Genomic DNA, 12,333 nt, shown 5'->3' with positions numbered 1-12,333 from the left:
ACTTGAGATCATAGACATACTTTATACCATCTAACTGGGATTGGTTGGAACTTAGTCACCAAAAGTAGGAAGATTTGTGCAGATTTTACAGTTTCCCTCCAAACAAGAGGGAGGATTTCAGAGATTATTACTTTTCAAGGTGATAAACGCTTTTATAAATCTGCAAAATGCCATGGTGTGGCATTTCTTTCCCAGTGATCTTCCAGGATCAGAGTTGCCTCTACTATGTGACAATAGAGATTGCGTCACAAGAAGAGAAGGGTTATGTGAGGACACAACTGAAGGATAGAAGTAAGCGCAGTCATTTATTGTCCTTAAAACCAACGTGGAGACAAATACTGAAAAGCAAACACATGTGGTCTATGATGAAGTATTGCATTATCAAAGGCCCCCTGCTAACAAACTTTCCAACCAGCATCAACAATGCATGCTTTCATCCTGCGAAATAAACTAGACAGGTTATTCTAGTTCTCTCGCTACTTCCTTAACTTCACCTTGTGTAATGAAAAAAAAAGAGAGTGTGACTGATTAAGAAAACAACCACTGCCTAAACTTGTGCAGGACCTGTGTCATTGCACAATGTTTAACACAATGAACTGATTATTGCATTTATTCATAGCTTGATATTTTCTTTTTTTTAGCACTCTCACTTTGGCATTATTGTATGCACACACAATGTGAGGCCCAGCACTTCTTGAATTTAATATCTAATAGACTTTCGAATCAAAGTGATCAACAAGGTCTATCTTCATTAACGTTATCACATACATATCTATTTTTCTTTTTAAATTTTCTCTTTTCTTTTTTCTTCAGGCGGTTTGAATGGTTCTCTCGTGCAGTGTGTAGGACACATTTTCAGTTTCATACGTGTTATAAGAAACGTTTGATGGTGAGACTTCCTCATCTTCTCCAGTGTGATGCGACGAGTCAATTATCAGTTCGAGTAGTCAAAGCATGACTTCTACATTAAAATCAGGTAAAAAGAGAATGGGACGTTATTTCTTGTAAAAAAAAAAAAAAAAGAGGTTGATCTTTGTAAAAGAAAAGATGTCACGTTCACTTTTTCCTTCTTGTCGTTTTTTTTTTATGGCGTTTCCTTATTTCTGTTCAAACAGCGACACGCAATGGCCGCAATTGAGATTACACAGAGATGTCGCTCCAGTACCACATCTCCTCTATAGGGGGCGCCAAACACCAGTGAAACCACCGTGGGGTAGCTGCAGAGAGAGAGAGAGAGTGAGAGAGAGTCAGTCAGTCAACAAGCTAGTTAGCGGCGAGCGGGGTGATCAACGCTACCGGCGGCGCTGCAGCACCACCACCACCACCACCAACAACAGAGCATGGACTAGCTGACCGAGACTTGTCCCCGGTGTCCTCTTCGACAGTCACCCTCCAAACCGTGGAGCCTTCTCCGCCCCGGTGGTAATTAGCGGCTCCATCCATGCGGCCGCTGGCGCACAGGGGACTTTGAGCTGCGAGCGCGGCCGTCGGCTCGCGGGGACGACACGGCTCACTCACCGGTACGACCCCTCGGCCGGTAGCACGGCGCGCTAAGCCCAGCTAACAGGAACCAGCGCGTGCGGATATACACGTGTGGCTCGACGACAGGAGAACGTAGCTGCCGTGCGCTTGTATTTTTCAAATCGCGGCTCGGCTGTAAGTGGGCCGATGAACAGCGTCTTCGGGCTGCTAGCTTCACGGCACAGTTGCCGAGTTAGCAGCGCAACGACGAGAGGGAACAAGTGAGATCATCAACAGTGATTGTTTGTTACCTCGGAACTAGAACTGCACGTGTTGTGACAACCACAATGAACGTGGTTGTATCCTAACCTCTGTTGTTGTTGTTGTTGTTGTTGTTGTTGTTATAACAGTGCCGGTGTTTCACGTGAAACGAAACGTGAGCGTGCAGTCGCGTCGAGACTAACCAGCTGCTCTCTTTGACCCCCATCTTGATGTGGCCATGTGTTTCAACAGAGCAGGAGCATGGTGGTCCCGGACAGTGCCAGCCTGGTCCCCCTGCCCGACAATGGCGCTCCCACTGGCCTCACGGAGAGCTCCAAGTCCGGGTGCGAGGAGGAGGAGGAGGAGGAGGAGGGGGGGCGAGACCCGGCAGGGGTGGAGCTGGAGGAGGTCCGCAAGCTGCAGGAGCTCGTTCGCAGGCTGGAGGTCCAGAACGAGACCCTGCGCAACAGGGGGAGCAAGACCATCATCCACAGAGGCGCCAGCGACCCCACAGCTGCTGCCAACATCAACGAGAGGCTGACCAGCCCTCGCCTCAGGTTGGAGCACAGCTTCGAGCTGTCCCCCCCACAGGACAGCAGCAGCGCCAGCAGCAGCGAGGAGATGTCCCCGCTGCCCGTGAACAACAGGCTGCAGGGGGACGAGGAGGAGGAGGACCGGGGTCCGCGCGGCGGCTTTCTCACCTTGACCTGCAGCAACGGAGCGGGGGAGAGCCCGGGCCAAAGCCAGACACCAGAGAGCCCCTCTCAGGAGAGTTATGAGTCAGAGACGCTGGCAGGGAGCGACTCGGGGGTGGACCAAACTGCGCTGGATGAAGTGGACGTCCTAGATTTGGAGGATGAGTGTGCAGAAGTGGAGGATGAGGACAGCTGGTATGTTTCACCGGCTGCACCGTGTATTCCCTTTTAAATTTGTGTTGCCCAACGTGCAGTCAAATCACACCTGGCTAGAGCCGATTGGTGCACTGTCGCCTTTTTTTAAGCTGACAGGCGTTCTACCATTGTATATACAGCCAACAGTGTTGGGGCAAGTTACATGGTTGCCATGTTAAATTGTCCTGTTAAGATCTTCTGTGTAGAGGAACCCCCTTGAGCCAAATGAATGGTTTGTGCTTTTAATTTTAACCTCTGATTCTCACGTGTAGCACCCCCCCAGGGCAGTGACCGTGTGGATTTAAAATTAGACTCAACTCTGTGCTGACACAGAAACTGCTATTTTTTCCCCCTTAAAAAAAAGAAACAATGTGTCTTTTGCTTGATGGTAGCAGAGGTGACGTGTAACTACGAGGACACGATGTAGGGTGGTGGTAAAGAAGAAAAACTGAGGTAATGTGGAGGCGGCAGAAGAAACGGCAGCCTGCTGCGTGGTTTCAGAAGAAGTTGAAGTAAATACAAGAGAGAGAAGCTGCTTCTCCCTTATCTGGCCTTCGTAGACAAACGGCTTGACCCATCTGCTACCTGCCACCTTAACCCTAAAAGAGGGTCTTTAAAAAAATTGATATAAAATAACAACAACTTGACCTGACATAGGTCTGCAAACCTTAACCGTGTTACATAAAGTACCAAATATTAACAAATCTAACTGAATTAGCTCATTCCTGCATGCAGGTCAAGTTGACGCTTGTAAAAAGACGCCGCTGTTGTTGTGAAACAAGAGGAACTTTGCTAATTTCCTCCAATTTATTTTGCAGAATGTAATAACATAGAGGGAACACAAATAGGATGGTTATTATGAATAATAAGTTAACTTTATGTCAGAGATCAGTCTGGACATGTTTGTTTATGCTGTGGGGGTTGCGTTGCCTAAAACAGGCAACATATTGTATCGGCCACTTTAGCAGCTGAGCCGTGGCGCTTAACAGCCAGACCATTCATGGCTTATTTTGCAGTTTCACATCATTAGCCATACCATATGTGCTTTGCGGGGTTATCATAGCCAAAATGTCCAATAATCCCCAACAACAACATAAACTGATCTGCTCTGGGCAGGATGCTGCCGCACAGCTAAACTGCTTTGGGTGGGATTGCACAGCATGTGATCGGAGGGCCTCCCCCGTGTGACCGGCCTGCAGCAGGCACAAAAACACCGGCAGCAACTGTGGGATTTCTTGTTAGAGGTGTCTGATTAGTAGAGTAAAATTAGCCTCAAAATGTGATGGGGTTTTTTTTTTACACCGGATCCCAACTTTATTAGATTGGACAGGCAGTGTTTCAACCCTAACAAGTGAAATCTAAACTGTAAACTGTCTGTGTCAGGCAGAACACACGAAAGAGGAAGCAGCCCCCCCCCCCCCCCCCCCCCCCCCACACACACACACACACACACACACACGCGCAAGCTATGGCTGTGTGACCTGAATAATCCTCTATATTGTTGTTCATTCCTGTTGGGAATTGGGCACTTTTGTGTTTGGCCAATGGGAAGATGATTTGTAGTTGATTGTTTCAGAACCGGCCACTCGGGGGCTTTCCGTGTATCCAACTGAAAGGATCAGCCCACGTGACCGACATTTCCAAGCCTGTGGTCAACTGATGGCGTTTTGCCTTCATCGATGTGACTATATCTTACTTGTTGTGGAATCTAATGCACACTGATAGCTGCACATGAGAGATATTGCAATTTTAGATTCTGATCCCTCGGAGGCCACTAAATTTGTCTTCAGCACAGGATATTTTCATACGCAAAAAACATTTTTAAACGTGTCCGCCTTAGTCGAGGATGAACCTGATCTGTTTGTGCGACTGAGGCAGATGTAGATTGAGGATTTGGACCAGGTTGAGTCTGCGATAAGGATATTTGAAGATGTATTATTTACTTAGGTTGTTTGCTCACTCATTGTTTGGTCTGATTACGCAGTTTACTTTTAAACAGAACGGCCTGGCTGTTTGTTTGGTGTGGGATCTTTAGTGTCACGGTTTCCCTCTGCCAGAAAAAACATTAAGGGGTTAAGAGTTTACTTCCTGCACGCGCTCAGTCATAAACACATTCCTACTGTATGTGGCTTCAACGCTATTAAGTGCATACTTTGCCCCCAGTGGTTCACACTAATCTCGAGCATGTTCTTATTCAAATGATCTGCTCTGCATTTATTGGCTCACACCTTAGACAAGCAAGTTGAATGAAGAGTAGAGTAGGGATACTTTATTGCACCTCAGTTATCTCATCTGTGCATTATCTCTCTGTCCCTCTTACCCTTTGTTGCTACTCTCGTTTTCCTAGGTAATAATTTCTTTTCTTCTTGTCTGCCTCCTCTCCTCAGGTTATACGTGTCGCCTAAAAAGCAAGTAGCAGAACCGGGCCCAGAGTCTCCTTTGAAATGGTGTCGGCAGGTTCTTGACCACCGAAGCCCAGAGACAGAAATGGCCTGTCGGACCCTGATCAACCGTTTGGACCAGTGTATGCATTTCCCGAACTTATAACATACATTATTGCATCAAACTGTTTGAAAAGCCTGAACAAAAAATATAATTCCTAAACTAATTTCCTATGCAAATCTTAAGAAGAACAATCTTTCAGTCCAACACAAATATTACAACAACAGCATTGTGCTGTCTCAGCGGCGCTTGGCTTAAATCAAGATTAAGGCACCTAATTCTTACACCCCCCTCTTCTGTGAACTATGCTGCATTCGTATTTACTGTTCACCTCCGATGTGCTTCTGCGTGCATTTGTATTTGTGTTTCAGTCATCTGACAAGGCTCGAGCGCTCGCAGTGAATGTGTGCATTCACAGAGACCTGTGTGGACAGAAGTTTGTGCCTGAGCCAATTCATTATTCATCCTGCTCACAGCTCTTACCTGCTGCACACTGCAGGAGCTGAACAACAAAGTTATTCACACAAAGACTGAATGACTACATGAAGTCACGGGCCGGGTTGAATTATATTCCCCCCTGGGTCAACTCTCCCATTTGGTATTTTTAAACGTCAGCACTCGGCCATGAAATTACCAGGTGATATGGAGAAGGTTTTAGCCAAACAGCAGAAAATTGGATTAGGAGTAAAGGACTATGAAACAAGTTTAAAAAAATAACTTTGAATTGAACCTCATTATTCTTTTACCTACAGTATGCATGCAAATGTTACAAAAGTTTTTCCCCTGAAGCTCTAACACCCACAATTACCCTGAATTTTAAACTGTCTGTACATATTGCAAAAGGCTGTTGTGTAAATCTCCATTCTGTGTATATATCTAATATCATTAACCCTAATCCCAGTCACATTCTCCATGTCTCTCTCCTCATGTCATCCTTTAGTGTGTAGATTATTCCCTGATAATCTGACATCTCTTGTCTCCCCTCCTGTCCCCAGCAGCGACTCGGTGGAGGAATATGTACAGCAGCCCATCAGCGGAGGGAGGCTCGGCAGGCTCAGGCCTGATCTCTCCTGGGTACCACAAATCGACTAACAAATCCCTACTAACCTGTGGCAGCTCAGGTATGGCATGATATTAACACACGGTGCTCCTTATTTTCTGCTAAACACAACACTGGGATTGACGTCAGTTATTGTAAGGATGTAGGTCATTTGAAGCTGTGCGTGTGTGTGCACACTAATGCATCAACAGTGGGTTCACCTCAGGGATCTCATTTGGAATGTTCAAGGCATTTTTGCATGTTTTGATGTGTATCACATATTCTGCACATTACGCCGAACCATTTTCCAAAGACAGCCATTGTTTACTGTGCATTCTCTTGGTGTATCAACAAACATTTCAGTTATATGAGAACAGCAATGCATCGCAGTGAACATCATGCAATGTCTAAGATAGGCCTGACTCACAGACTTGATAGTTGTCTGTTGAACAGCACCGAAATCAGGAGGTAGTCAACAGACAACAGGTTTTTTATTTGCTTCCTGAATGGTCCTCATCAGTAACGACTCGACTCCCAGCAGTGAAGGCAAAACATTGTAAACAGTTCCACCTCGTCGTCAGTCTAAGAGAAGAAATCCCCGCTCTTACTTTTCAACATTGTTGTTTTCCGTTACAAATATTTTCTGAAACTAAGTTACCAACTATAGAGTAGACAATCTGCTTCCTGTTTACACCATTACGCATATGCCCAGTGTACGTGAATTTTCATCTGATAAATTAGTCAGGTGAGTTTGTGCGGACGGGGATTAAAACTGATATGGAGCTCAAACACACAGTTTTAAAACGCTGTGTTAAAACTAAAACGTAGTGGTATGAATGTAGCCTTGGTCTGTCAGCTCTTAAGTGGCAGACACATTAACCATCCAACGGCCGCACAACAATCACATGGGTTTTAATGAAATAAAAACAAACATTTACAATATTCACTGTAATGAACTGTTCACCTCCAGCATGATCACTTCTCTGGAGCTGATCTTCATGTTGTTTTGAAATTAATAGAAAATAGATACTTTGGAAGATGGTCAGCTATTATGTGAAGTGCATGTGGTTTATACTTGAGGGGATGAAAACACTGGTACACTGAAGGTCTTTGGTGATGCTAACCTGTGTGAAATATGCTCTATTACGTTGGTGGTGTTCTGTTGTGTTGTGTTCTGTTGTGGCGATTGTTACTGTGACTTTGCACTTTTTTGTTGTTCCTCACATTGCCTCACAACACCTGACATTCACTGTGCAAACACCAACAATGCTGCTGTTGTTGTGAAAACCCTAAAAATAACCAATCTTTGCATGATCTTGTAAATGCTTGGCTTGTGGGCAGTGACCCTGTCTAATCCCAGGCTTTTTTTTACATAACCAAACGCCCCTCGATGATGCTGTCACCTCCTGTTTGTCTCTTTAAGTGTTGGGCCTGTGTCCGACAGACACTTCTGGCCCGGGGAACTTTGCACACAGCTTTTCTGGTTATCGTCATAAGCAGACAGTCCTTTCTAGACTAATGCTGCTGGACCGACTGGAGTGGAGTTGGGTTGCAGAGAGATGTTGATTTAAACATACCAAATGTGATTGTCAAAAAGAGCTGTCGTCTTAGTTCATATCTGAAATTGTAAAATGTTGGTCAGGTTTGTCCTATGCCATAAGTATTTGTCCTTTTACAGGCAGAGCTACATGTGCTCAGTTATCCCTCACATACCACTGATTGTGGATGATGGAGCAGCTTTTATTAATTATTTCTCAACTTGGAAAAAAAAACATCAGTATTGTGTGATGTGCTTTTCTGCTTAATTGTCTTGATGCAATCACACAGTTATACAAGCCTGATCCCTCAGTCCCTGTCATCTGCGGACTGCAGAGTATGACAGATCCCATTGGCGTCTAATCTCTCGTGATCAATTTAGCAGCCACATAGGTGACGGCCTAACATCTGTCATACTCATTTTGTGCTGTGAAAGGATCCCATTCATCAAGACAGTACTTCACTTAAGCCTTGTGTCCAATTTTATTTTTTACCTCTACCAAGGAGGTTATGTGACCTGTTCTGTTTGTCAGTTTATTGGCAGTATTTCTCGGAAAGGTATTGTTAGATTTCCTTGAAAGTCCGATCAAAGAAAAGGTCTGGGGCATGGAAACAGTTGATTAAATGTTGGGAGGGATTCTGATCTGGATCCAGGATTCTTCACCATTGGGAGATAAGGGTTTGGGTGAAACAGCATATAGGTGGGGGTTCGCTCTGCTATTTTTATTTTATTGTTATTAAACCTAACCCTATTCATAAAGGAATATCCAAATGTGTGTATATTTTATTTTATTAATTTTTTTATCACATTTGAAAATATGCACAATGGGTCTACAAAGGCTTTTGAATGATCATGAAGTTATAGTAATATTACAATACAGGTCCTGGTCTTTGTTCCCCTGCATTTTCCCCTGACCTTTATTTTAATCAAGCAAAACTCTTGATGGTTGTTTTAGTCGCTGCCTTTATGTTTGAGAATTTAAGGGAAATTTCTCTCTTACCAACAGTTTGAAAACAGTTGCACAACGTGTGGTCAGTGTTGCTGTCTTTGATGTGTGAGAGGCAGCTTGTTGTAACAGGCAGCCCACTGTGTTACAGGGGTCACAAACATGCAATCGGCCCTGAGCTCCCAGTCCTCTATTGACAGTGAGCTCAGCACATCGGATGACTCCATCTCTATGGGCTACAAGCTGCAGGATCTCACTGATGTCCAGATCATGGCTCGCCTCCAGGAAGAGAGTGAGTAGATGTGTCACATGGTGTTCCGAGTGGACTTTTAGCAATGAAAAGTGCTCTATAAATGAAATTTATTGTATTATTATCATCCCTCTAAATGACAGCTGTTAGATTTAGAAACTGAACCAGCACTTCAAGCGCAAAAAATATTCTTATTTTTTGTGATTATTTTGACATGAGCATGAATCTGTGATTATTTTTGCTGTCAGGTCTCAGGCAGGATTACGCTTCCAGCTCAGCGACTGCATCGCGCCGCAGCTCCACAGCATCACTGCAGTCCCTGCGCCGGGGTGGCACCTACAGCGATCAAGAATTTGACACTTACAGCCTGGAAGACGAGGAGGATGAGTTCTGCTCCACGCCCCAGGGACGGAATCGCTTCACCCCCTCGCCCTTAGGCTCACCCCGGTGCCTGTCTCCCTCCACCTCCAACCACGGTCAGGAATACAGCAGCCGACTCGGGGCCCCACGCACAAGAACACCCAGACGATCTCTCCAGGGACCCAGTGCAGAGCTGCTTAAATTTGCAAAGAGTGAAGGTAGGGGATAACCAGTAATAATTCTGCATTCATACACTAGAAGATAAGAGTGACGGTCACAGACATTGTTGTACCAAAGCTGTGATGATATTCACTCTGTTGTTGTTAAATATGTTGTGTATGTGTGGTTCCAGAGGAGTTGAGGCACAGCATGCCTAATCTGGCCCCCCGCACCAGCCTACGTTCCCTGGAGGCAGTCAGAAACAGTCGCAGCATGGAGGCTAACCTCCAGAGCTCTGGCAACCGCATGTCCCACCTGACTCACTCCCCCTCCACAGGTAACCCTGCCCTCCCCACCTTGTCACAAATGGCACCTGCATTTGTCCTGCACACAGCCTTCTATGTAGTGTCACTTTTCTCCTACCACCTTACCCTCTCTTGACCTCTGCATGACCACAGGAAGGTTTGACATATATACAGGGGGATTCTTCTTATAGGTACCATTTGGAATTTAGTAGTGATTTGTACTGTGGAGCAGTTTGGATTTATTTATTTTTTGGAGAAGGGTTCCATTTTGCTTTCATCGTGGACACAGACAAGGACACATGCACGACGTGGTGGCTGTAATTTTTAATACTATTCAAAAGAGACTGGTGATGCACCAAGAAACCCAGATTAAAAGAACACTGCTAAGAAAAATGGATGTTAACAATGTGGGTCAGGAAGGAGATGCATTCAACATTTTTATCAGACTTGAGGATTATACGCAATAAGTTCTGAGTAACGCTGAATAGGACAGACATTTTTGTTTACAAGAAAACTCATTGTTGTTTCCCATTAATTACCCAGACTGTCAGTCGACTGCAAAAGCATCCACTAAGTTTAAACTCTCCTCGGCAGGCAAGCAGGACTTGTCATGACACCTGCCCTCTCTTTGTACAACTTTGCTCCAAACCTGTCATTGCTAATCCAGCACTGATCCTCCAAGTCCTGTCTGCCACTCAATACATGTCATATGGTGGGTTTGGAAATTTAAACGTAGCATATTAGATTTTCCAACCTGTCCCGAGGAAACAATCTGTTTTTATATTCTGTTTTAACACTATATAGGGGTGGCGATCTGATGATCTTAAACCGTGGACTATCTTAATTTGGCATATGACCAGCTTTTCCGAGGAATCCTGATAAACCAGATCTGTTATTTTTTAAATACATTTTATTTTTTATTTGTCTTTTTCTGACTGGATCGTTTTTTGGCTCACTTTTTGGATAGCCTAGATGGTGAGAAAAATAGTGATTCAGATCGTGGGTCGTGAGCCTATCCCAAAAGATTGTCATGATCTTTTGGCCAGTTCGCCCACCCCCTAACACTGGTCTTTTCTTACGCTCAAGGTGTGGCTTGTAGTCGGCTGCGTAGCAATGGCCTGTCTCCACTCTCCTTGCGGACACCAGTTAAAGCTGTCGCTCCAGTGGGCTCATTGACACCGGGCCGTCAGCCTTCAAGAGGTCTGCCTGTCATCCAAGGGCCGTCTGCAGGGGGGGGCCGCAGGGTCCAGTCCCCAGGGTCTGGCAATGGTGGAGCCTACATACCTGGGAGGGCCTCAGGCGGGGCAGGTAGACATGCTGGGGCCCAAGGACAGGCTGGGCCAACAGCATCCACCAGGAGTAAACTTTTACAGCCCCCCAGAAGGTAAAAAAAATTGGAAATACAGAGAAACTGAGGAATGTGTTCTTGTAATAATGGAACATTTGTTAAATGTCAATTAAGACGATTGATAGTTGGCGTCTTGCATGAATTAATACTTGCAGGTTTTTTTATAGGTCTTTGGGTGTGACTAGAATCTCAGATGAATCCTGGAAAGATGGCTGCTACTGAGTCAAACCGGTGATGAAGGATGTTCACTGCTGCAGCTCTCACCTGACCTCTTCCCCAATTACCACTCAGAGTACATAAAAAACACAGCCACTGTGTCCGCAAGTGTCGTACAACCTCCCCTCATTTTGGACCGGAGTACTGGGCTGCACTGGATTCATAGTTGAAACTCATCAATTTCTCTCGCATGAAAATGGTCGACCCACACACAGAGAGGATGTGTAGGCAGAAAAGGCAATCGTGAATACTCCACTTATTTGGACCAACTCCGAGCTTCCAGAAGACTTGTTTGTGTCAATTTTACATATTTTTCTATGGTAACCGTGAAAAACTGCTGGAATAAAAGGGTTGTAATTATTATTCTTTAGATGTTATTGATATGAAGACCAATTTAAATGAAGATATTGCTGGTTTGTTAATTTTTTTTGTGTGAATTCCTACTAGATGAAGGTGCTGAGTGTTGCATGCTGGGTTTTGTTTTTCTTTCACATTTTCAGCCTTTTCATCACTAAGTAACTGCAATTTGACAAATCTCCCACGTGTCTCATAACGATGTGTGAATTTTTTAATATTTCAGTAGTTCATTGTGAATTTATCATACATTTGTGTTTTGCTCCTTGCTTACACAGCAACACGACTCCTGTAAACCACACTGTCCTTATGAATAATATTTTGAAAGACATCATGTGTGCCAAGGTACATTTCAGCTCCAACACTTTCTAGAAGTAATCATAAGTAATTGACGGTGCTGTTAACGAACTGTGTTTTCCAGGCATTTTTACTGCATATCTAGAGGTGTGTTTGCTTTTGGATACTACTGTAATAAAGACGTTTATGCACGAAGGCCGTGTGCCTTACACAGCTATGCACCCTCATGCAGAGTGCCTCTGAAAATTAGGATCTGTAATGAAAAATAATAATAAAATCTACCCTGAACCTGTAATTGCATCCCTGGTTATGTTTAATACATGCATGCCCAGCCCAGGTATGTTTGGATCATACTAATTGATCACACTATGCAGTGCACTTCCGCAGCAGCGCTAATCAGCTTTTTGTTTTTTTTCCTGACTGCGTGACCAAACGCTCCATAAATGAGTGCTCTACGTTACCCACCCC

General features: G+C 44.6%; 1 protein-coding gene and 1 long non-coding RNA gene across 4 annotated transcripts; one reads left to right on the top strand and one right to left on the bottom strand.

The window, feature by feature from the left end:
* Positions 1–292: 292 nt before the first annotated feature.
* Positions 293–2,072, bottom strand: LOC118319900. Its single transcript, XR_004796156.2, has 2 exons — positions 1,926–2,072; positions 293–1,217 (listed from the first exon to the last, which is right to left on the bottom strand). It is a non-coding gene; the product is annotated as an uncharacterized LOC118319900 (long non-coding RNA).
* Positions 1,234–12,160, top strand: zgc:66447 (SLAIN motif-containing protein-like). Of its 3 annotated transcripts, none has more exons than XM_035650599.2 (9): positions 1,234–1,520; positions 1,975–2,612; positions 5,000–5,136; positions 6,053–6,175; positions 8,728–8,868; positions 9,075–9,404; positions 9,539–9,682; positions 10,737–11,034; positions 11,166–12,160. In XM_035650599.2, exons 2-9 carry the CDS (start codon positions 1,984–1,986, stop codon positions 11,218–11,220), a joined length of 1,857 nt encoding a protein of 618 aa, XP_035506492.2. In that variant the 5' UTR covers positions 1,234–1,520; positions 1,975–1,983; the 3' UTR covers positions 11,221–12,160. The 3 variants fall into 3 exon arrangements, with proteins under 3 accessions (XP_035506492.2, XP_047190516.1, XP_047190517.1); XM_047334560.1 differs by having other exon boundaries at positions 1,235–1,520; positions 6,050–6,175; XM_047334561.1 differs by lacking the exon at positions 1,234–1,520 and adding an exon at positions 1,574–1,742 and having other exon boundaries at positions 6,050–6,175.
* Positions 12,161–12,333: the final 173 nt, after the last annotated feature.

Source organism: Scophthalmus maximus, chromosome 9 (assembly GCF_022379125.1).
Source record: "Scophthalmus maximus strain ysfricsl-2021 chromosome 9, ASM2237912v1, whole genome shotgun sequence".
NCBI lineage: Eukaryota > Metazoa > Chordata > Actinopteri > Pleuronectiformes > Scophthalmidae > Scophthalmus > Scophthalmus maximus.
The sequence above is the reverse complement of the archived record's forward strand: the minus strand, read 5'-3'. Positions and strand labels throughout refer to the sequence as shown.

What these genes read in the sequence shown, in the direction of transcription:
- zgc:66447 (XM_047334560.1), top strand. Translation starts at nt 1,984, where the DNA reads ATGGTGGTCCCGGACAGTGCCAGCCTGGTCCCCCTGCCCGACAATGGC. An exon ending in TAAATTTGCAAAGAGTGAAG is followed by an intron (nt 9,405 to 9,538) that starts GTAGGGGATAAC and finishes GTGTGGTTCCAG; the next exon opens with AGGAGTTGAGGCACAGCATG. An exon ending in GACTCACTCCCCCTCCACAG is followed by an intron (nt 9,683 to 10,736) that starts GTAACCCTGCCC and finishes CTTACGCTCAAG; the next exon opens with GTGTGGCTTGTAGTCGGCTG.